The 23,063-nt window shown below is 38.5% G+C and overlaps 1 protein-coding gene across 1 annotated transcript in view; it reads right to left on the minus strand.

Annotated features, from left to right (window-relative positions):
• Positions 1-4,688: 4,688 nt before the first annotated feature.
• The window catches only part of LOC311618709 (disintegrin and metalloproteinase domain-containing protein 2-like), a gene marked incomplete at its 3' end in the record, with an annotated part of 63,602 nt that continues 45,227 nt past the window's right edge, over positions 4,689-23,063 (minus strand). The window contains exons 16-20 of the mRNA XM_084876260.1: positions 22,167-22,350; positions 13,244-13,318; positions 12,836-12,974; positions 5,880-6,039; positions 4,689-4,752 (exon numbers count right to left, since the gene is read on the minus strand). Coding sequence (XP_084732386.1) covers positions 4,689-4,752; positions 5,880-6,039; positions 12,836-12,974; positions 13,244-13,318; positions 22,167-22,350 — 622 coding nt within the window. The remainder of the gene's footprint in view (positions 4,753-5,879; positions 6,040-12,835; positions 12,975-13,243; positions 13,319-22,166; positions 22,351-23,063) is intronic.

Below are 23,063 nucleotides of genomic sequence, written 5' to 3' on the forward strand. Positions count from 1 at the left end.
GCAGAGCACAAAGTCATGAAAACAGGAAACAAAAATTTTGCTAGTGGGTCTCTTCGGATAACAGTGAGTGGTGCCACTTCTATTCCCACCCTCTAATTTCTGGACTCATGAATCCTACCTATGGGAGAAAAGGAGCCATATATTGGGCAAGTGCTTCAAAGCATACAGTCTTCTGGAGAACCTTGCCCCAGCACTTAGTTATTGCTACGTAGTTGACACCATAATTGACTGTCCAGAAAAACATTCCACCATTCAGTCAGGCCAGATGTTTCAATGGCAGTGGTCAAAAAACCTGTGAATTTTTTTACCACTGCCATTGCCACACTTCTTTTGCTGTAAAGTGAGTTCCTTGATCAGAAATATTGAGTAGAACACCATGATGATGGATAAGGTATAATAATCATTGCATGTAAGGAAGGCAAATCTGAATCCAGACTAAGTTTATATTCCAATAAGGAGAAAAACACTGCCCATTCTATAATGAAAGTTGTCCAACATAATCAGCATGCCATTAGTTTAACTCACCGATTATCCTAGGGAATGGTGTCATATATAGCATTCAATGGTGACAGATTAAGAAGTCATCAGTGACTGTGGCCAGGTCAGGATTGAAATATAAATTACATGTTGCTGATCCCATCTATAACCTCCACCCTTGCCATCATAACCACATGAACTCAGTGGGTGACAATAGGTATTGCTATGGATAGAGGCTGACTAGTATACACAGAATGAGTCTTCCTTTCCACCTGACTGTTAAAATCTTCCTCTGCTGAGGTCTCACCCGTTAGTGAGTATCAACATGGGACCCAGATATCTTCACATTTTTTTCGACCTCATAGAGATCTAGACACATACTTTCATCCTGAACTAGACATTTGCATCCATGTGTTTTTTCCCCCAAGTTCCTGACCATTTAGCCAAACCACACTAATGTATAATCACATATCTGGCTATTTCTCTTATCAAGCAAAGTGTACAACGAGGTACAATGCCTGAATTTCTTCCTTCTTGGGAGGATTTCATTTCACCTCTGTCCTTCAAGAATGTCTAAGTGAGGAGCCATAGTGCTGTAACTTATCTATTTTTTATTTTATTTTTTAAATATATTTTATTGATTTTTTACAGAGAGGGAAGGAGAGAGATAGAGGGTTAGAAACATTGATGAGAGAGAATCATCGATAAGCTACCTCTTGCATACCCCCTACTGGAGATGTGCCCGCAACCAGGGTACATGTCCTTGACCGGAATCAAACCCGGGACCTTTCAGTCCACAGGCCAAAGCTCTATCCACTGAGCCAAACCGGTTTCGGCGCTTATCTATTTTTTAGATGGTGCCTGTATATAATACAGAAACATCTGTAAACTGGCCAAAATTTTTTCTTCCTTTGCCAAATAATGGTATAAAACCCCCTATGAGGTCACATGCAAGCCAGGATAGGGAAGGCAGTGTAGCAGGAATAGAGACCATTGTATTTGGGTCACTTCTTCATATAAGTTACCCGTGCCCTTCAGGTACCACTTGGTTCTGATTACATATTTACCATTTCTATTTCTAATTTTATGGCTTTGTGGGCCAGAAAACACCCAGTTCATGATGAGCAGTTGAGAGTGCATGAAAAGTTTGTGGCTCATGGTTAAATGTTCAGTCTCTACTAAGTTGCAGTAACAGGCAAAGAGCTGTTTCTGTAAAGAAAAGCAGTTATCTGCAATTCATTGCAGGACCTTTCTCCTAAATTTTAAAAGACCCACTCTCTGAGAAACCTATAGGACCTGCCAAAATCTTCAAGCCTCATCCCTAACTGCCATTGATACTTCAAGACCATTGTATCTGCTGGATCATGTGGCCCAAGTGGCAGAAAAGCTTGCAATCTAGCCTGAACCGTTTGCAGAGATTTTTTTTTTTTTTTTGGTCTAAAGTTTTACTTATGTTTCCTTTCCCCCCCAATTTACCCCATTCCCATCCTGGGCAAGCCCCAACTGCCCCAGGGTCTGCGTCCACTGGCTATGCTAATATGCATGCATACAAGTCCTTTGGTTGTTCTCAAGCCCTGCTCTCCTGCCATTTGTCTCTGGATCTATTCTTGTTAATCAAGTTATGTTGATCATTATATCCCACATATGAGTGAGATTAAATTAATCCCCTTCTAGATATTAATAATTAAATTAATCCCTGCAGAGAGGAAAGAATGTGGAGCATCCGCAATGAAAAGGTGCTTGAGAAAGAGGCTCAGAAGCCTGACTGCTTCCAGTTTGTTATGTTTGCTGGGCAGCTGCCCCTTAGGAAGGGCAGAGAGAATGGCTCTGAGGGTTCCTTGTGCACTGAGTCAAGTTCCACAGCCAACTGGAATTGGCCTCAGTTTCCTGGTCTGTAAAATGGACGAAGCGTGTTCCAGTGCCTTCACTGAACTTTAATGGCCAATCGAGATACCATATAAAGAAAATGAGGGAAGAAGTGAGAAAGGAAAGGAAGGACGAGCAACACAAAAGAAAGACTGGGAGGAACCTGTAAACTTATTGTCACTTAAATAGGGAATATAGTCAATGTGTTGTAATGATGGTATGATGCCAGGTGGGTACTGGAAATATCGGGGAACACTTTGTAAAGTATATGATTGTAACCACTATTCTGTAACTAATATAAAACCTGAAACCAATATGAAATAATATTGAGTGTAAAGAAATGAAAATTGGAGTGAAATTTTTATAAATTTCAAAGTTTAAATAAAAGCTGTAAAGAAAGGAAGGGGAGAATAAAAAGAGTGTTTTTCATTTTACCACTTCATTATCTTTTCAGTACATGAAAAAGACAGTTGTCTTTATATGGTGCTTTTATACTTTTCTAAGTTATTCTCTCAATTTAATTTCTGGGCAACTTAAAGACAAGATAATGATTCCCTCCACTGTTCAAAGAAAGGTAATCTTGGTGTCTAGTCCTAATGATTCAGTAGTCAAGCCCTTATTGTAAAGCAGAGTTAGTAAAATTTTTGTGCAGGGTCATATCTATATTAATAAAAGCCTTGGGGGTGATTAGGGTGGCAGGGGAGCAGTTAGGTGTCAATCAGGCTGGCAAGGGAGCAGTTACGGGGTAATCAGTAAGGCAGGTGAGCAGTTAGGAGCCAGGGGTCCCGGATTGTGAGGGGGATGTCCAACTGCAGGTTTAGGCCTATGATGATCGGGCCTAAACCTGCAGTTGTACATCCCTTGAGGGGTCCCATATTGGAGAGGGTGCAGGCTGAGCTGAGGGACACTCTCACCAGTGCATGAATTTTGTCCACCAGGCCTCTAGTCTCTCTATAATTATCTATTGTTTCTATTTCTCTGGAGAACCCTAACTAATGCATATATATTAATAGAGGCCCAATGCATGAAATTCATGCACTGGGGGAAGGGGGAAGAGAGGATGTGCACCTCAGCCCAGCCTTCACCCTCTCCAATCTGGGACCCTCAATGGATGTCCATCGGTTCCAAAGGATCGGGCTTAAACAGGCAGTTGGACATCACTCTCACAATCCAGGACTGCTGGCTCCCAACTGCTCGCCTGGCTGCCTTCCTTATTGCCCCTAACTGCTTCTGCCTGCCAGCCTGATCACTCTCTAACTACTCCCCTGCCAGCCTATTGCCCCTAACTGCCCTCCCCTTCAGGCCTACTCACCCCTAACTTCTTTCCCCTGCAGGCTTGGGTCACCCCTAATTGCCCTACCCTGCTGGCTATCTTGTGGCAGCCATCTTGTGTTCACATGGAGGCAGCCATCTTTGACCACATGGTGGAGCCATCTTGTGTGTTGGTGTGATGGTCAATTTGCATACTCTTTTATTAGATAGGATTGTAGCTTTTTCTTAGTTTGATGATTTGATTTACATTATGATATATTCTTCTTCATGTCTATTAAATCCTTCAATGTTAAATTATATCAAACTTTCTTTTGATTGGATATGGACCATCAGATAACAACATAACTACCTAACTTAAAAATATAGCAGTGGCCTTTAATTATGACATTGCATTTATTATATTGTAACCTTTCCTAATCTCATGCCTACTGATTAAGTTAGTTTCTACTGACTAACAGAATAAACATGAGATAACTTCTAAAATGTACAATATACTCATCTGTAGAATTAAATATATAAATGCTAAATGATATATAAATAATATAACATAAATTATATATGAGAATTCTAGTTTTCCTTGTCAGGTCAAAACAATAATATGCAGGTTTTGAATCTGAGGCAATCAGACAATACATGTGCTTTTTCTTTTCCATTTTTCCTGTCCATTGAAGATAATTACTCTGAAAAAATAAAGGGAAAAATGTCACTTGTATGCCCAATAAAATTAAAAAGGATGGTTAATTCAAAAAATAGCATAAGGGTAACCTCATTATAGAGTTCTATAATGTAATGAATTTTAACCAATATTTGAATATATAAATGCTAAAGAATTAAATCATTAAAAAAAATGTTAAAAGATAACACTATAAAAATTTTAAATAATGAATTGAATACTGTTTATGTTTACTAATCCATAATGTAGCTTACACCATTGAAAATATTCTCCAGTTTAATGTCATTATATGCATCTTTTTTACTACCACCATTCAATATATATTTATATTGTTTATATTTATCTGATACATTAAATTTTCTCTGTCTCTTCATTTCATCCTTCACATATTTTATACTCACTATGATATTATGGATTCTCTGTTTTCCAGGCTACTCTTGGGTTCACTCTCACTTTCAAGTTCCCTGTACATTAAAAAACAAATATAATTACTTAAAATTATATTTTCTTTGAAAATTACAGTACAAAACTCTGCACTATCTGTCTATACTGAAACAATTTCAAATTCCTTTCTGAGATCGGGGAGTGTCCCCTATTTGAAACTGCTTTATCACTGAAAAAATCTCTCACCTGCAATTAAGACTAACATGAGAAAAACAACAATAGTAATATAAGTTTACCTGAAAATGGACTTAGATAATTTTTATATTTATAACAATATTAGCTAAATAACTTTAAACTTTTTTGACATTTATCTTCTGCCCTGTTTCATTTATTTATTTATTTATTTATTTATCTTTCAGTTGCAGCTTACTTTCAATTTTATTTTGTATTAGTTTCAGGTAGATGGCATAGTAGTTAGACCATCATACATTTTACAGTGTTCCCCACAACATTTCCAGTACCCATACATAGTTACCATACATAGTTATTAAAAAATTATTGGCTATTTTTCCATGCTATTCTTTACATTACCATGACTATTTTGTATCTACCAATCGCACTTCTTAATCTCTTCACCTTTTTCACCTAGCCCCCAGCCTACATTCCCTCTGGCAACCATCAGTCTGTTCTCTTTATGAGTCTCTTTCAATTTTGATTATTTATTTATTTTGTTCTTTAGATTTCACATATTAGTGAAGTTATATGGTATTCATCTTTCCCTGACTGACTTATTTCACTAACTACTCTCTGGGATTTCTCTGTTACCTTTTAATAAAATAGTGCATGCAAAATTCTTTGAAATATATAAATATAAAAATAAAGTAGTAATGGTTAATACATAGTTAATAATTAAGATGAAAAAATAAAAAGGTAAACAAAACATTAATTAGAAGTAATCTTAACTTAATTTTACCCCTAACAGAGTCCAAGTTGTTATAAGATTAAAATTTTTGACATTTAAAATAATTTTGTTCATTATTCATTATATAAATCCTTAATATGTTAGGAAGTATTAAATTTCCATATAAAGATAAAATTAAATCTGAATTATTACTTTTAACATTATCATAATGTTATTTATTAATAAGTTACTATGGATATTAACAAATTATAAAAGTAATAAATCTTAAATATAAAATCAATATACTCATCGCTTGTATAGTCCTCAGTTTTCCATTTCTTTCTTTGGAAATAAAATTTTACCAGGGTTATTATCATTATAGAGAGAATAACACAAAAAGGAATGAGTAGGTAAAATGGCCATCTCGAAGGTTTGGAAGGATGAACATTGTCAAGATAGACTCTATCTATAATAGAAAAGAAAACATCAGTGATTTAGAAGTAATTATGAGGAATATAGCAAAGACATGTTTGTATTTCAATATAGCTATTAGAATAAACTTTAAGCTACTTAATTTTATAATTAATATTTTAGTGAAGTAGATAAGTTGACAGTTACAGTGCCCTAGGAGACTCTTCTCTTACAATAATAGTTATATCCCTTGCTTTTGATTGAGCACCATCTATTCTATGTAGTCTGTTTAGAACTGTTTGATAATATAGAGGAAAAGAATGAAAGTGTGATCTTTGTGTAAGTTGAGTTTTTCTCAATTTCTATTTTTAGTAAAAAATACTGTACATTTAATAAAATTTTAGTAAAGTCCAAATTATCTTTTCTTTTATTGCATTGGTATATATTTTTATATTTTATCTACAAAATTATTTTATATGACAGGATCATATAATTTTTTTCTGTTTTATTCAAGAAGATTTATACTTTCAGCTTCTTCCTTTAGATTTATTCCATACCAATTGTTAATTAATTTGAGATTTTTTAGGTTCTTTGGCTTATGTTGCTATCCAGTTATTATAGTACAATGTTTTGAAATGAGTTTCCTTATACATTAAACTATCTTTGTACTTTTCTTGAAAAATTAATTAAACTTATATTAATGGATAAATTTATAGCCTCCCTATCTATATATACATATATATAAAAGCTTAAGTGATGGTCGCAACCAAAACAACTGAACCGATGACTGAACAGGCTGTGTGGGGCAACCAGGCCAGCAGGGGGATTAGTGAAGGACGACCAAATGACTGAGCAGCAGGCTGTGTGGGGTGACCAAGTTGGCAGGGGGGCATTTAGGGTGACCAGGCAGTCAGGTCAGCAGTTAGGAGCAAGTGGTCCCTGATTGTGGGAGGAATGTCCGACTGCTGGTTTAGGCTCATTCTTCAGGATCGGGCATAAACTGGCAGTCAGACATCCACTGAGGGGGTCCCAGAATGGAGAAGGTGCAGACTGGGCTGAGGGGAATCCTCTCCCCTTCTTCCCCCCCCCCCCCCCCCCCCGCCCGCCGAGTGCACTGGGCCTCTAGTCCTATCTAATACAAGGGTAATATACAAATTAATTGTCACTGTGTCACAAAGATGGCAGTGCCCATAGCCACAAGATGATGGAGTCTCCTAGTCCCGGGTGAGTGGCCACTGAGAGTGGGCAGTATGTGTGGCCTGGAGGAATGCTCTTTGTCACTGTGGTGACAAGGAAAGCATTCCACCCCAGCCACCGATGGGCCTCTGACCGAGTTGGGCAGCTGTGGGCCATGAGGCCTGCCAGGGAGGGCAGTTGTTGCCCATGAGACCTGCTGGGGAGGGCAGTGGGGGGGGATCAGGCCAGCAGTGGGGGTGGGGGAGTTGGGGGGGAGCAGGCTGACAGGGGGAAGTAATTGGGAGTAAGCAGGCTGGCAGGCAGAGTGGTTAGGGGTGATTGGGCAGGCAGACAGGTGAGCAGTTGGGAGCCTATGGTCCTGGATTGGGAGAGGGATGTTTAACCGCCAGTTTAGGCCTGATTCCACAGGGACTTCCCCTGGCAGTTGGACATCCCCTGAGAGGTCCCAGATTGGAGCAGGTACAGTCTGGGCTGAGGGATACCACTCTCCCCCCCCCCCAACCCTCACCCCCGCACGAATCTTGTGCACCGGGCTACTAGTCTATATATATGCATAATATGCAAATTGACGGGACAGCAGAATGACTGGCCAATTGTGACATTCACTGACCACCAGGGAGCAGATACTCAGTGCAGGAACTTCCCCCAGCCTGCAGGCCCAGATTGCTCGATGGAGAATGGGGAACCAGAGGTGGGTGGCAGCAGTCACAGGAGGCATCAGGGCCCTGATTATCCTGCCAGTCGCCCCACACACAGAGGACAACTGGCAGTGACAGGAATCAGGGATGGCTAGCAGGCAGGAATAGTTGACCTCTCAGTCCTTCCCCCCAGCCAGTAGTATTTAGTCGCCCAATGGGGAACTGGGAACTAGGTGTGGGTGGCAGCGGATGCAGACTGATAACCCTCCCAGTTGCCCCACACACAGAGGGTGACTGGCAGCAGTGACGGTGGGGGTTGGGGGAAGTGGGGCCGGAAGCTGGCAGCTGGGAAAGATTGGCCTTGATCCCAAGCCAGGCCTACGGACCCTACCTGTGCACGAATTTCATGCACTGGGCCTCTAATTTCATTACATTGGTCTACTTGCATATTTATCCTATTCAAATGCCACACTATCTTGATTAATTTAACTATAAATTAAATTTATACTATACAAAATTCAATAAAAGGCAATAAGACAAATAGACTAAATTGTTCATTGTCATTCCTTTTCAGAGTTGTTTGGTTATTCTAAGTGCTCTTTTGTTTATTTTAGAATAAAATTATCTTACCTTATATTAGACAAACGTAAATTGACTGTATCTCCACTACACCCAACAGCCAATCAGGAGTGATATGCAAATTAACCCAACAAAGATGGCAGCTAATTTGAATACAGAGGCGCCGAGCCACCATGACAGTCCAGGCTCTAGGCGACGATGCATGCATTCTGCCCCATCCCTGGTCTCTCAGGGCCTCTGGACAGTGTGGAAAGATGGAGCCAGGGCAGAAAGTGGAGGCTCTGGGCAGGATCAGAGTGGAAAGATGGTGAAGGCAGCCAGGGAAAGGAAGGCCCATTCTAGCATAAATCTTCGTGCATAGGGGTTCTAGTTAACATATAGAAATAAAGCAATCTATAGATTCAATGCAATCCCCATTAAGATACCAATGGCATATTTCAAAGCTCTAGAACAAACTCTCCAAAAATTTACTTCAAATATAAAAAGACCTTGAATAGCTACCGAAATCCTGAGAAAGAATAACAAAGGATCACAATACCAGATATCAAGTTATATTACCAAGCCACAGTTCTCAAAACTGCCTTGTACTGGCACAAGAACAGATATATAGACCAGTGGAACAGAACAGAGAACTAGAACTTGACCCAAGCCATTATGCTCAATTAATATTTGTCAAAGGAGGTAAGAGCATACAGTGGAATCAAGACAGTCTCTTCAATAAATGGTGCTGAGAAAACTGGTCAGATGCATGCAAAAAAAAAAAAAAAAAAATGAAACTGGATCACCAACTTACACCGTACACAAAAACAAACTCAAAATGGCTAAAGGATTTAAATGTAAATGGGAAACCATAAAAATCTTACAAGACTCCATAGACGCCGAAACCGGTTTGGCTCAGTGGATAGAGCGTTGGCCTGTGGACTGAAAGATTCCGGTCAAGGGCATGTACCTTGGTTGTGGGCACATCCCCTCTGGGGGGTGTGCAGGAGGCAGCTGATCAATGTTTCTCTTTCATTGATGTTTCTAATTCTCTGACTCTCTCTCTTCCTCTCTGTAAAAAATCAATAAAAATATATTTTAAAAAAAGACTCCACAGGCAGCAAAATAGCAGATATATGTCATACCAATATCTTTATGGACTCAGCTCCTAGGGCAATTGAGACTAAGTGGGACTACATCAAAATAAAAAGCTTCTGCCCAGCAAAAGAAAACAGCAAAAAAAAAAAAATAACAAGAAATCCCACTGCATGGGAGAACATATTTGCCAAGGTTATTTCTGATAAGGGTTTGATCTTCAAAATTTACAGAGAATTCATACAACTTAACCAAAGGAAGATTAATGATCCAATAAAAAAAAATGGGCAAAGGATCTAAATAGATACTTTCAGGATGGCTATCATTAACAAATTAACAAATGACAGTTGCTGGCAAGGATGTGGAGAAAATGAACCCTCCTGCACTATTGGTGGGAATGTAGACTGGTGCAGTCACTGTGGAAGACAATATGGAATTTCCTCAGAAAGTTAAAAATGGAACTCCCATTTTACTCACTGATCCCACTTCTAGGACTATATTGCAAGAAACCAGAAACACCAGTCAGAAAGGATATATGCACTCCTATGTTCATAGCACCACAATTTACAATAAGTAAGATTTGGAAACAGCCAAAGTGCCTATCAGCAGATGAGTAGATTAAAAAACTGTGGTACTTCTACACAATGGAATACTATGCCGCTATAAAAAAGAAGAAACTTTTACCATTTGCAACAGCATGGATGGAACTGGAGAGCATTATGCTAAGTGAAATAAGCCAGTTGGAGAAAGATAAATATCACATGATCTCATTCATGTGTGGGATATAATGATCAACATAATTTGATGAACAAGAATAGATCCAGAGACAAATGATGGGGGGGGGGGATTAGAGAGCAACCAAAAGACTTGTATGTATTAATATTAGCATAACCAATGGACAGAGGCACTGCGGTGATTGGGGCTTGCCCGGGGTAGGAATAGCTGGGGGTAAGGGGTTAATTGGGGGAAAAGGAGACATATATAAAACTTTAGACAATAAAAATAAATAAAAATATAAACAACAAACTTTATAAAACCCATAAAACATATAAAAAGCTGCATGCTTTTATGCTTCTTTAAATCTATAGATTTAATTTGCTGAGAATTTAAATTTTCACAATAATAAGCTTTGCAATAGATTAATATGGCATTTTTCTTTATTCATGTGTTTAACATTTATTTTCATTTTGTTTTAGTTTCAGTGCTTATTTTTTGTTAAATTCATTCCTAATATTTTATATTTTTATGGTATTATAAATAGTTACCATTTACTATTACTATTATATAATAACTAGAGGCCTGGTGCACAAAATTTGTGCATGAGGGCAGTAGGGTGCTGTCCCTAAGCACAGCCTGCACCCTCTCCAATTTGGGACCCATCGAGGGATGTCTGACTGCCCCTTGGGATTGGGTCTAAATGGGCAGTCGGACATCCCTCCCACAATCCGGGACTGAGGGCTCCCAACTGCTTGCCTGCCTGCCTTCCTGATTGCCCCTAATTGCTTCTGCCTGCCAGCCTAATCACCCCCTAACCACTCCCATGCCAGCCTGATTGATGTCTAACTGCTCCCCTGCCAGCCCTGATGTCTAACTGCTCCCCTGCCATCTCAGATTGGAGATGGTGCAGGCTGGGCTGAGGGACACCCCTCTGTGCACAAATTTCATTCACCAGGCCTCTAGTAAACTAGTACTTTTGAGCAGTTTCCTACAGTTCTTTCTACCACACATCATCCAGTGCCAAAGCTATTGTCACACATATTTAAATACTTGTTATATAAGTACACCTTCTGGTATCAAATTATTTTCATTTATATATGAGAAAGATAGATATATAGATATAATAGATGATGATAGATGATGATAGATAGATAGATAGATAGATAGATAGATAGAGCTTTGTAAGCAACTACAAATTTAGTAACTTAAAACATTCATTTATAATTGATCATTGTGTGGGTCATGAATTTGTGAAGGGCTTAGTTGTGTAGTTGTAGTTTCGTGCCTCAGTGTAATCAAATTTCATACATAGCTAATGAGTTTCAACAGAATAAGTGGTCCAAGAAAGAGAACCAAGAATTTGTATCCAAAAGACCCAGGCAGAATCTGTAGGAAGACTATGGCAGTCCCAGAATCTCACTTCTGAACATTTTATTGATTAATCATATTAATAAGCTCAACCTAAATTCTAGCAAAGGAGTAGTCTCTTCTGCTCACTGGGGAAATGGCATATGTGTGCAGGAACAGAAGCAATTGATTCAACAAAGCTGCTACCTGTTGATTGTTACTACTAAAATGGAAACAGCTTGATAATGCGTAAATGTTATATTTTATTAATCTATTATATATATGGTCTTAAACAATGAAACAAATGTGGAAATGTTAAGAACTACCACTGGCACAAAATCTGAAAAAAACTGCTTTAATTATATGCAAATTTTGGTTTTTATATAAAGTCTGGCCTTCTGCATCCCTGGATATGCTGGCTTGCTCCAAGGTCCATTCCTGAACTGAACAAAAACAATTATAGGATACTACATTCCCCCAGTTTATTGACGTTTTGTCTTCTAGTTAGATTTATCCAATGGAAGTCACTAGATACAATTCAGAGTATCAGAAGAGTGAACTACCCATGGTATTTTCCTCTTTCCTACATCACTAATAATGGCTGTGAGTGCTCCATATCTCTACCTCATGCTGGACAGTACCTCCCCTTGTGGATCACATACTAATATATAGATATGACCAAAGTTATATGTCGTGCCACATGGCCCAGATTCAGGTTCCAGAAATGCCTCCTCCTTTTATTGTTCCAGTAGGCCCAAGAAGTGATGGATTTCTGCTATTGTTAATCTCTGGTTTGCTTCACCATTCTCTGCTTGGTTTTTATCTCTGCCATTATGTCTTACCTGATGCCTTCTGTATAAATTCTTTCTGTATAAAAGGACTAATCTAATTTCTATTTTCCTGCCTTGGCCCTGACACACCTCATCTATAATGTATATTAACTATGTTCTATTACATTACTCTCTGTAAGTAAAACATAAGTTAAATAGATCGTCAAACCTTAGAGGGAAGGTGGGGGGGGGGAGGGATTAGGGGGAGAGATCAACCAAAGGACTAACCAATGGACACAGACACCAGGGGGTTGAGGGCACGAGTAGAGGGGTGGGGGAGCAAAGGGGGTATAAGGACACATATGTAATACCTTAATCACTAAGAAAAAAATGTAGCTATATGTCATTTACTATTTGATTTTCAAACATAATCTAAATATAAATTGATAGACAAAACAGTATTTATTTCTTTAATTTAATAAGTTAAGATGTGTTTTAATTGTATTTTCAATGTGCTATTAATACTTACCAAGATTACGGGCTTGGGTCCGTGAAACTGGAAAATTGCCACTGTCAATACTCCCACCAGGAAATGTAGTATCTTCACTTTGGCAATCTGGAGGTAAATAGGTGGGTTTACAGTGGCAGTTTTTTTTATTATTGCATACCTAAAAACAGGAAAAAAATGTCACTTTATAATACAAATAGTTCAAATTATTTATGTACAAGTAGAATTTTAAAATAATACTTAAGTTAGAAAAGACCAGTTTTCTTATGTGGCTTATGAGTACATGAATGTGTGTGTGGGGGGGTGGGTGGGTGTATGTGTGTGTGTGTGTGTGTGTGTGTGTGTGTGTGTGTGTTTAGATGTGTGTTTGCTTTTCTATGTTCATTCTCAATGATCCCTATTCTTGTGTGACATAGTACTGATACTTACACCTTGATTGTTGCATTTTTGTGCAGTACAGTCATAACCCAAGTCATTATCTATACACTGATTTTGCTTGCACACCTAAAAAGGAGATAAGCCAAAGTAAGTTAGTTGAAATGTCATCTGGATTTGTCATCTAATTAAGAGATATTGGTTTAAGAATAAATACTATATACTAACAATAAGTAATTTATAGTGCTACTATGTTTTTATCATTAGATGAGACTCATTATCTGAGAGTAAGCAAAACATTAAACACATCTTACCTGCTTTTACTGGGATGGAAGGTACAGGCATGAAATAAATAAAATCAAAGATTAACATGTGTTAACTAGTACAATGAAAAAATAGTTACATTAAAAATACAGGGAATTTGATCTCCTTCGGGAAACCAAGATGGCAGCATAGGTAAATGCCTAACTGCAGTCTCGCACAACAATTTCAAAAAATACAACTAAAATACAAAATGGACATTATCCAGAACTACAGGAAAGTTGAATGACTGGAAATTCTACAACTAGAAGGAGAGAGAAAACCAGAAGGAAAATCAGAAGAGCTGTAAAAGCCTAAGGTACAGAGACACGGTGCATGTGGGGAGAGGATGGAGCTGAAGAGGAGGGGGAGGCTGAGTACCTGGCTGGCATTCCCTAGCAGGAAGGAGGTAAAAGCTCTGGACTGTGCTGAACCCATTCTGAGCGAGACCCTGGGAACCCAGGCTCATACAGAGGGAATCTAGGCTGTAAGGCAGAAACTCAGAGGAGTGCTGAAAGGCAGAGTCCCAGAGGCGTGCAATTTGCACCCAGAGGACTGACTGTTGACTGTGCCCCTGGATTGCCCTAGCAGGAAGGAGATAAAAGCTCTGAACTGTGCTGAGACCCAGTTCCGACTGCACTGAACCCAAGTTCTAGGCCAGACCCTGGGGAACCAGGCTCATATGGAGGGAATCTGGGCTGTAAGGTGGAAACCCAGGGGAGCAGCGAAGGGAAGAGTCCCGGAGGCGCGCACGTTGCATGCAGAGGATGGACTGTTGACTGTGCCGTGGGATTGCCCTGGCGGGAAGGAGACAAAAGCTCCAGACTGCACTGAACCCCAGTTCCCCACTTCCAACTGCACTGAACCCCAGTTCCGGGCTCATTGGGGGAGAGACTAGACTGTCTGGTAGTGGGTGAAACTCGAGAGCACCTTTCTCTCAGAGGTGCTTGCAGCGAGTACCAAAGCAGCGAGTACCAAAGGACACTGAGGAACACTGAGACTCAGGAACTTCATAGGGTGGGGCTGACAGGAAGTCAAGGCTGTAGGCTCCACCCTGAAACTCCTCCCCATCTAAGCTGAGCACAGAGGCTTTTGCAACTTTCCAAGTCTAGTCAAATAAGGCTGCCTCCCGGTATAGATACAGCTAATCCTCACAGCCAATTGGCCTGGAGGTCAGTTCTCCCAGTGATACTAACAACAATCAAGACTTAACTACAATAAGGCTTGTACACACAGTCTACAAAGGGGTGCACCAAGAGTGTCCACCTCAGGTAACTGGGAGGCTGACCCACTGAACCATATAGGACACCTTAGCACACAAAACCACCCTACCAACTCAGGGAAGCTGTGAAAATGCTGAGACAAGGAAACAGATCACAAATGAAAGAAATGAAGGACAAAAAGTGACTGGATATAGAGTTCAAAACCATGGTTATAAGGTTTTTCAAGAATTTCCTAGAAAAGGCCGATGAAATAAATGAGACCTATGAGGATATGAAAAGGGATCAACTATAAATAAATAAAAAAATATTTTACAGGGTCCTAAAACAGAATGGAAGATAGCAAGAATCAAGTCAAAGATTTGGAACATTAAGAGGCAGAAGACACCTCTGCAGAAGCAAGAAGACAAGAGAATTCAGAAAGTTGAAGATAATGTAAGAAGCCTCTGGGACAACTTCAAATGAACCAACATCAGAATTATGGGGGTCCCAGAAGAAAAAAGAGAGCAAGGTACCGAAAGAATACTGGAAGAAATAGTGACAGAAAACTTCCCCCACCTGGTGAAAGAATTAGACTTACAAGTCCAGGAAGTGCACAGAACCCCAAACAAAAGGAATCCAAAGAGGACCACACCAAGACACATCATAATTAAAATCCCAAAAGCAAAAGACAAAGAGAGAATATTAAAAGCAGCAAGAGAAAAGCAGGTAATTACCTATAAAGGAGCACCCATATGATTGTCAGCTGATTTCTCAACAGAAACCATGCAGGCCAGATGGGAATGGCAAGAAATATTTAAGGTGATGAATAGCAAGACCCTACAGCCAAAAATACTCTACCCAGCAAAGCTATCATTCAGAATCGAAGGCCAGATAAAGAGCTTCTCAAATAAAAAAAAAAGCTAAAGGAATTCGTCACCTCCAAACCAGAATTATATGAATTGCTGAAGGGGGTTCTTTAGGAAGAGGAAGAAGATAAAGATAAAAATTATGAACAACAAATATGTAACTATCAACAAGTGAAACTACAAACCAAGGGAATTAAAAAATCTGATGAACAATATTAACTGGTAAATATAATAGAATCAGAGGTATGAAAGGTGAGTGAACTGATGATTCTCGGAGGAAAAGGGGAGTAGAGGGTGCAGGAAGAGACTGAACATAACCTGTGTACCTATAGATGAGGACAATGGGAGGTGGGAATAGGGCAGAGGGTGGGGTGGGAACCTGATGGAGGGGAGCAATGGAGGGGGAAAAAATGAGGAACATTTGTAATAATATGAACAATAAAGATTTATTTTAAAAAATACAGGGAATTTACTAATATATGAGAAGAGTAAAATATATGGAAGCACTAACATTGAACAGAATTTAATCAAGCATAGAAATGAAAGGCAGGTACTTGTAGAAAAAGAAATAATATTTAAAATGACCCTACATTTGAAATAGTACAGAACCTTTGAAAAATATTAAGGGCAATGTAGCTGTTACACAGAAAACAGCCATTGAATGATTGATTAATATTTGAGTTCTACAATGTATTTTGCCCTGAAAAAACACACACATACAAAATCCTAGTGTCATATTACAGTAAAAGATACAGAAACACAAAAACAGACCCCCCTTAAAAAAATCCCTAAGCATGATGTGACTAAAGTTCTTATGGCAGATTTGTGTAGGACCCTCTGATCCCAATCAGAAAGTTGGCCTGTTACCTATAATTAATTGGTTTTATTTAGAGATTTAATTGGAAATGGGAAGCCAATAAAAATAGGTTTGGGAAGAGAAGATGGAAAGGCAAAAGAAAATGTAGAGAGATAAATTAGAATGTCATTACAATAAAAAGTCCAGAAAAATAACTGTAGAGTGAAATTGAGTGGTATTGGTTTAGATGGTAACTAGTAGTTGTATTTGAGATATAGTTAAAAAATTTAATCCACCTAAATTTAGTGATAGATATGATGGAAAGAGAGATGGGTCAGTGACAACAAGGTTTCTAGCTTGTCTAACTCTTATGGTTGTGGTACAATTAATTGAGATGGGGAAAGCTGAGCATAAAGTTGAAAAGTTTACAATATTTTTTACTATTTCTTTCAACTTGTAATATTAAGTAACACTATGCTTTAAAAATTAAAAATAATGTTTACTGCACTCATAGAAAACCTTAGGGTAACTGTTAATAAACCAAATAGCACATAATTGGAAATGTTATTTTTACAAAAGTTTTCTAAATAATATTGGAAATATTTATTTGGGATTCTTTTCTCTTGAAATATGTATGACAATAATGTACTATTTTTTTTTAAGGTCAGAGAGTGAATAGAATCTGCTCACATAGATTTTGCTAAACATTACTGAGCAGGAAGAATACATTATTGATAGTGTCTGATAATTATAGCAACACATAACTCTAAGACTTAGAAAGAAATACACTGATGACAAGTATAGTCAGGTTATTTTGAGTGGTTGTAGAAAAAGTTTTGGATACAGATTAGTGTTCTTGCAGTTAAAAATATATCTGTTCTGTTAGAATGATCCCTTAACACCTAACTAGAACTTAGGCAGTGAAGTTAGATATATAATTATCAGAGCTGTTGTCCAGAAGAAGATAAACCTAATTCTCAGAATTAAATAAATTCTTTGAGCCACACTAGAAAGTTGAGAAGTAATTATTGATATTGTTTCTGTGCAATGCAATTATTTTTTTTTTTCTCTGATTTAGCCTGTTTACTTCTGTTGCACCATGTAGGAAGGCTAGGGAGAAACACCATCCAAAGTAGAAATCTATAAAACTACAAAAGTTATTTATCTCCACATAAGAATTTCCATTATAATGAAAATAATGGTTATTCATCAAACTCTCATAATATATATATATATTATATATATATATAATATATATATATATATATATATATATATATATATATATATATATATATATAAATTTTTTAAAGAGGTTTTATTGATTTTGTACAGAGAGGAAGGGAGAAAGATAGTTAGAAACATCGATGAGAGAGAGTCATCAATCAGCTGCCTCTTGCACACCCCCTACTGGGGATATGTCTGCAACCAAGGTACATGCCCTTGACCAGAATCGAACCCGGGTCCCTTCAGTCCCCAAGCCGACGCTCTATCCATTGAGCCGAACCGGTCTCGGCAATATATATATAAATTTTTTATGAGACAAGGAATATAATGCATCTTCTTATTCTTGTCACTTAGGCATAGTAGATTTCTGAAGAAACCTTCTTGTATGGAGTGCCTAAAATGATGAGTAACACAAACAAAAAAGGTATATATATTCTTTTAAAATAAACATGTTTGTTACTGGAAATAAAGTACATTATTTTTAAGCTCATAAAATGCGAGACAATGTGATTTCTCAAAAGAATCAATTACTGAAGCCAGCATTATTCCAGTGGCCATCAGTGACCAGACATAGAGGATTTAAATAATCATGTGTACCCCATGCCAGTGACACTTATGAGCAGGTTTTACCTAATCTTGAAAAAAAAAAAATCTGGAGAGTAAAATAGTGCACTAGGAAGTCCTAAGTACTATTCTCCCTTGGAGATATTTTTTTAAAAAAGAAGAAAGAATGGAAAGAAAGGAAGGAGGGAGGGAAGGATGGAGGGAGAAAGGAAGGAAGGAAATCTATAGGAACTCTGGAAGCAGTCTAAGATCTAAAGCAACCAAGCAAATCCCAATCAAGAAAAAGCCAAAAAGGTAGAAACCTTTGTGGCATTTTGTCCACCCTTGCGTCACTCCTTTGGCATGCATAGTTTTGGTTTGAAGAAGCTGAGTTCCCAATTACCTCCCTAAACTGAAGGGAACATAAGAGGCCATATTTTCAATATTACATCTGAGAAGTTCCTGAGGACTTGTCTCATTTAATTAATTTAAATCTCAAATGGAGAGAAGCAATGGATATGGCTCAGGAAGACTAAGACTTTTCAGACCCCTGGGACAAAAGATTATGGGTGGAGACATACAATAGATCATCTAAGGCCCGAAAGAAATGTTTGCATGAGACTATTTGGAATAATAAGACATTTAAAACACCCATAAATCTGGGAAGTCAAAAAAGTCACACAGAGGGAAAAGTTATTACAAAGTTTTTTAAATGCCTGAATTTTATGTGAGAATTTGGGATGATAATTCTTCATTTAAAATTTTACTCCTAATTTTTAAAATTAATGTTAGTGAAGTTATGTTGTAATAAGATTTTATTATGTATGACAAATATATATATATAAAAGCCCAGTGGCCATTACTGTGAAACAACCAGAATGACCGGTGGCTCTGATGCACACTGTGGCAGCCAACCAGCCTGATCCAGCCCCCTTTTGCCTCTTCCAAGCCGACCCAGCCCCTGATCAGCCCCCAACATCCCAATTGGGGGTGGGGCAAGTCACCAACCACACCCGTGGCCCTTCTCCCTGATTGGCCCCACCCCGATTGGCGGCCTCCAGCACCTCTATATCACTGCTTAGCTCCTGGTGCATGTACATTTAGTGTAAGCATAAGAAAATAATTATCAATCCCTTCTGACCCCAACCAGAGCCTCCAGAAGGCTCTGCTAATACTGCAGGCAAAGTGTGGAATTCTCCCCCCATGGCCCACAGCCCCAGGAGACCTTTAAGGTTAGCCAAAAAGGCAACCTAAGCATTAATAGAAGGCAGCCCTTTGCAGAGAAATAGAGAGAGGCTGGATGGAAATTTTGTGAAATTGGGGTGCCTTGCAGATTAGGTGAGCTTTCAATCTCTCTTTAAATGGGGCAGTGAAGAGGACCCACAGGCTGCCAGGAGCAACAGTGAAGGGTAGGCACATTCAAAAACAGAAAAACTTTTAAACAAACAGACATGAAAATCATATTGGGAAACTGAGAATAGTGCCCCAAGAAGAATGTAAAAATCATCAAAGGGCCATCATCCATCTTGATATACATTTGCAAACAACACATAAACAACTTCACCTCATGGCATGTGAAATGCAAAACAGTTCTGTTATGGGTTTTCTTTTGGCCATCCTTAAAGTATAATTAGATCCAGCTGGAGGAAAGCTATAGTTTCCAGCATTAGATACCCCGGCTGGTCCCACCCCTAACTGGCCCCCACTGGAGCAGGCCGGATGGACCCCACCTGTGCACGAATTCATGCACAGGGTCTCTAGTATTTCCATAAGATCAGGTGAAAAGAATATTTTATAAACATGTATACATTTATAATGATTTACAATTAAAATGTGAAAAAATTTAAGATTTCATTTATTCCTGGTTACAACCAAAACATAAATTTTTACTTCACATTTCCAAAATAAATATTCTGCTCCTGAGTCAATTATATTTTTGTCTTTCCCTCTGTTCTTCATTAAGTAATTTAATGCATTATACTTCTTATTAATGAGAGAAAATTTATAACATAAAATTTAGATTTGGGAATAATTTAAACCAGCTTTGTTGTGTATTTATTTATATACATTAGTGACATGTATTTCATAGAGCAAAAATTTAGGATGACAGAAATTGTGATATATATCCATATGCACTATCCTATATAATGAAGAGGTAATATGCAAATTAATCCTCATGCCCTCATAAGATGACTGCCTACAACCAGGCCGGCAGTGGGCTTAGTGAAGGACAACCAAGCAACTGAACAGCAGGCTGTGTGGAGTGACCAGGCTGGCATGGGGGTTAGTGAGTAAGGACCAAACAACTGAACAGCAGCCTATGTAGGACAACCGGGCCAGCAGGGGGGCCAGTTGGAGGCAACCAGGGAGTTAGTGGTGACCAGGTCAGCAGGGGGTCAGTTAGAGGAGATCAGGCCAGTGGGGGCTGCAGTTGGGGGCCAGGCCAGCAGGGGGGAAAGTTGAGGGCAATTAGACTAGTGGGGGGGAGTGCAGGGAGACTAGGCTAGTTGGGGGGGGGTAGTTAGGGGCAACCAGGCTGGCAGAGAGGGGCAGTTGGGGGTGACTAGGCAAGCGGCGGGGGGGGGGGGGGGGGTGGTGTAGTAAGTGGAGACCAGGATTGCAGGCAGGGCAGTTAGGAGTGACCAAGCCAACAGGGATGGGGCAGTTGGGGGCAACCTGGTCAGAAGCAGAGCACAGTTAGGGGCGATCACAGGGGCAGTGCAGGGCAATCAGGTTGGCTCACAGCGGCAGTGCAGGGCGATCAGGCCAGCAAAGGAAGGGGGGCAGTTGGGGGCAACCAGGAAGGCAGGCAGGTGAGCAATTAGGAGCCAGCAGTCACTCAGAGCCAGCCCAAGGCTCAGGTAACCAGGGCTGGCTGAGGCTCATGTTGTCGACAGTGATAGCAGCAGAGGTGCGATGGGGGGCATTGCCTCCCCCTGATCACCAGGTAGTCTCCTGCCCCGGACTGTGAGAGGGAGCAGGCTGAGCTGAAGGACTAGCCCCTCCAGTGCATGTATTTTCATGCACCGGGCCTCTAGTCTATAATAATAAAAGCATAATATGCCAATTAGACCATATGTCCTTCTGGATGTACTTCCAGATGACCTTCTAGACGAAACTGGGGCTACAATAGAAGCCCAGGTTCCAGATGCCTGCTGGCAGCTAGAGAGAAGCTGGGGGTTGCAGCTGGGGGACAGAAGGCCCACTCTTGCACGAATTTTGTGCATCAGGCCTCTAGTAAAGAATGAATAGAGTAAAATTAATTTTAATTTTACTTAGTAAAAAATTAATAGAAGGTATAAATTTTTAATTAAGTAAAAAATTAGTAAAAAATTGATAAAAGGTTTATAAATGAGGTGTAACTACTCTTTCTATTTTTATGAGCATTCTATCCATTCTCTTTCTCTCTCTCTCAGAGAATGTAATATAACCACAGACATTGTATATACATTCTTTTAGGACACCAATACATAACATAATGATGTTATACTAACTGCATAATTTTTGCAAGAACATCCCATTCTATTATTTAATTTTATTATTCAATTAGAGGCCCAGTGCATAAAATTCATGCATGGGAGGAGGGTCCCCTCAGCCCAGCCTGCACCCCCTCCAATCTGGGACCTCTGGGGATGTCCAACTGCTGTTTAGGCTGGGGATTGGGCCTAAACCAGCAGCTGGGCATCCCTCTCACTAAAATGGTAATATATTATTTAACAGTTATTTTAAAGTAACTATATCATAAGATAGGTCATAACATTAGAAATACTCTGTTATAATTTAACAAAATACAGTAAATGAACAATGTGATTCTCAGATCAGTGATTGTAAAAAAAAAAATAAGTGAAATATTCATGGTGATATCATATATGCATGAAAACAGATTATGTATTTTTTCTTTTTTAGTTTTTTATTATTTAAGATTTTTATATTTTATTGTTTTTTAAATTAAATATGTATTTCAATTACAAGGAAAATACTAATCATGCATATAAAAATAGAGTATAAATTAGAAAGTCATTTGAGACTAAAAGCATACATACCTTATTTGTACCACAAACAGTTCCATCTCTTACCCACATCTTCTGTGCATCAGCATGATCATATTTATATTCCAATGAGACACAGATACTTCCATTTACATTAGTATAGATAATAATAGCTTCTGAACTTTCAAGTATATTGTTATCTCCATATTTACATATTAATTTTCCACACAACACATCTCTATAATTTACAAATAAATGAAAATCATTAGTTTTAAACACAAATATTAGAATATCATTTCTAAAGCAAAAATAATTAAATTATTTTTTTAATATATTTTATTGACTTTTTACAGAGAGGAAGAGAGGGATAGAGAGCTAGAAACATTGATGAGAGAACACCCCCTACCGGGGACGTGTGGCAACCAATGTACATGCCCTTGACGAGAATCGAACCTGGGACCTTTCAGTCCACAGACCGATGCTCTATCCACTGAGCCAAACCGGTTTTGGCTAAAGCAAAAATATTTAAATAAAGCAATGAAGTTTTGAAAAAAATTATATGCAATTAATTTTACCTGCATTGATAATAATGGAACATTTTAGTAATGATAAACTGCTTCCTAGATAACCTGATAATTTTTGTAATGATTCTTTTACTTTTTTGATTCTTAGACATAATCAGTTTCCAGTTTATTCTATCTTTAAAAATTAGCAAAGTTTATCCTTCTCAGTTTTTTAAACATAATGCCTACTCTCACCATTATGGGTAAAGTCTTTGAAATATTTTACATAATAAACATTAACATGTAATCACTAAAATATATTATAATGATAACTCTGTAAAACACAAAAATTATGCAAGTAGCCAGAAAATAAGAAAAAGCATTAATAATCTCCAATATTTATAGAGAACTCATACAATTTAACAAAACAAAATACACAATCCAATTT

This window comes from Pipistrellus hanaki (assembly GCF_964339955.1).
Source record: "Pipistrellus hanaki genome assembly, chromosome: 3".
Classification (NCBI taxonomy): domain Eukaryota; kingdom Metazoa; phylum Chordata; class Mammalia; order Chiroptera; family Vespertilionidae; genus Pipistrellus; species Pipistrellus hanaki.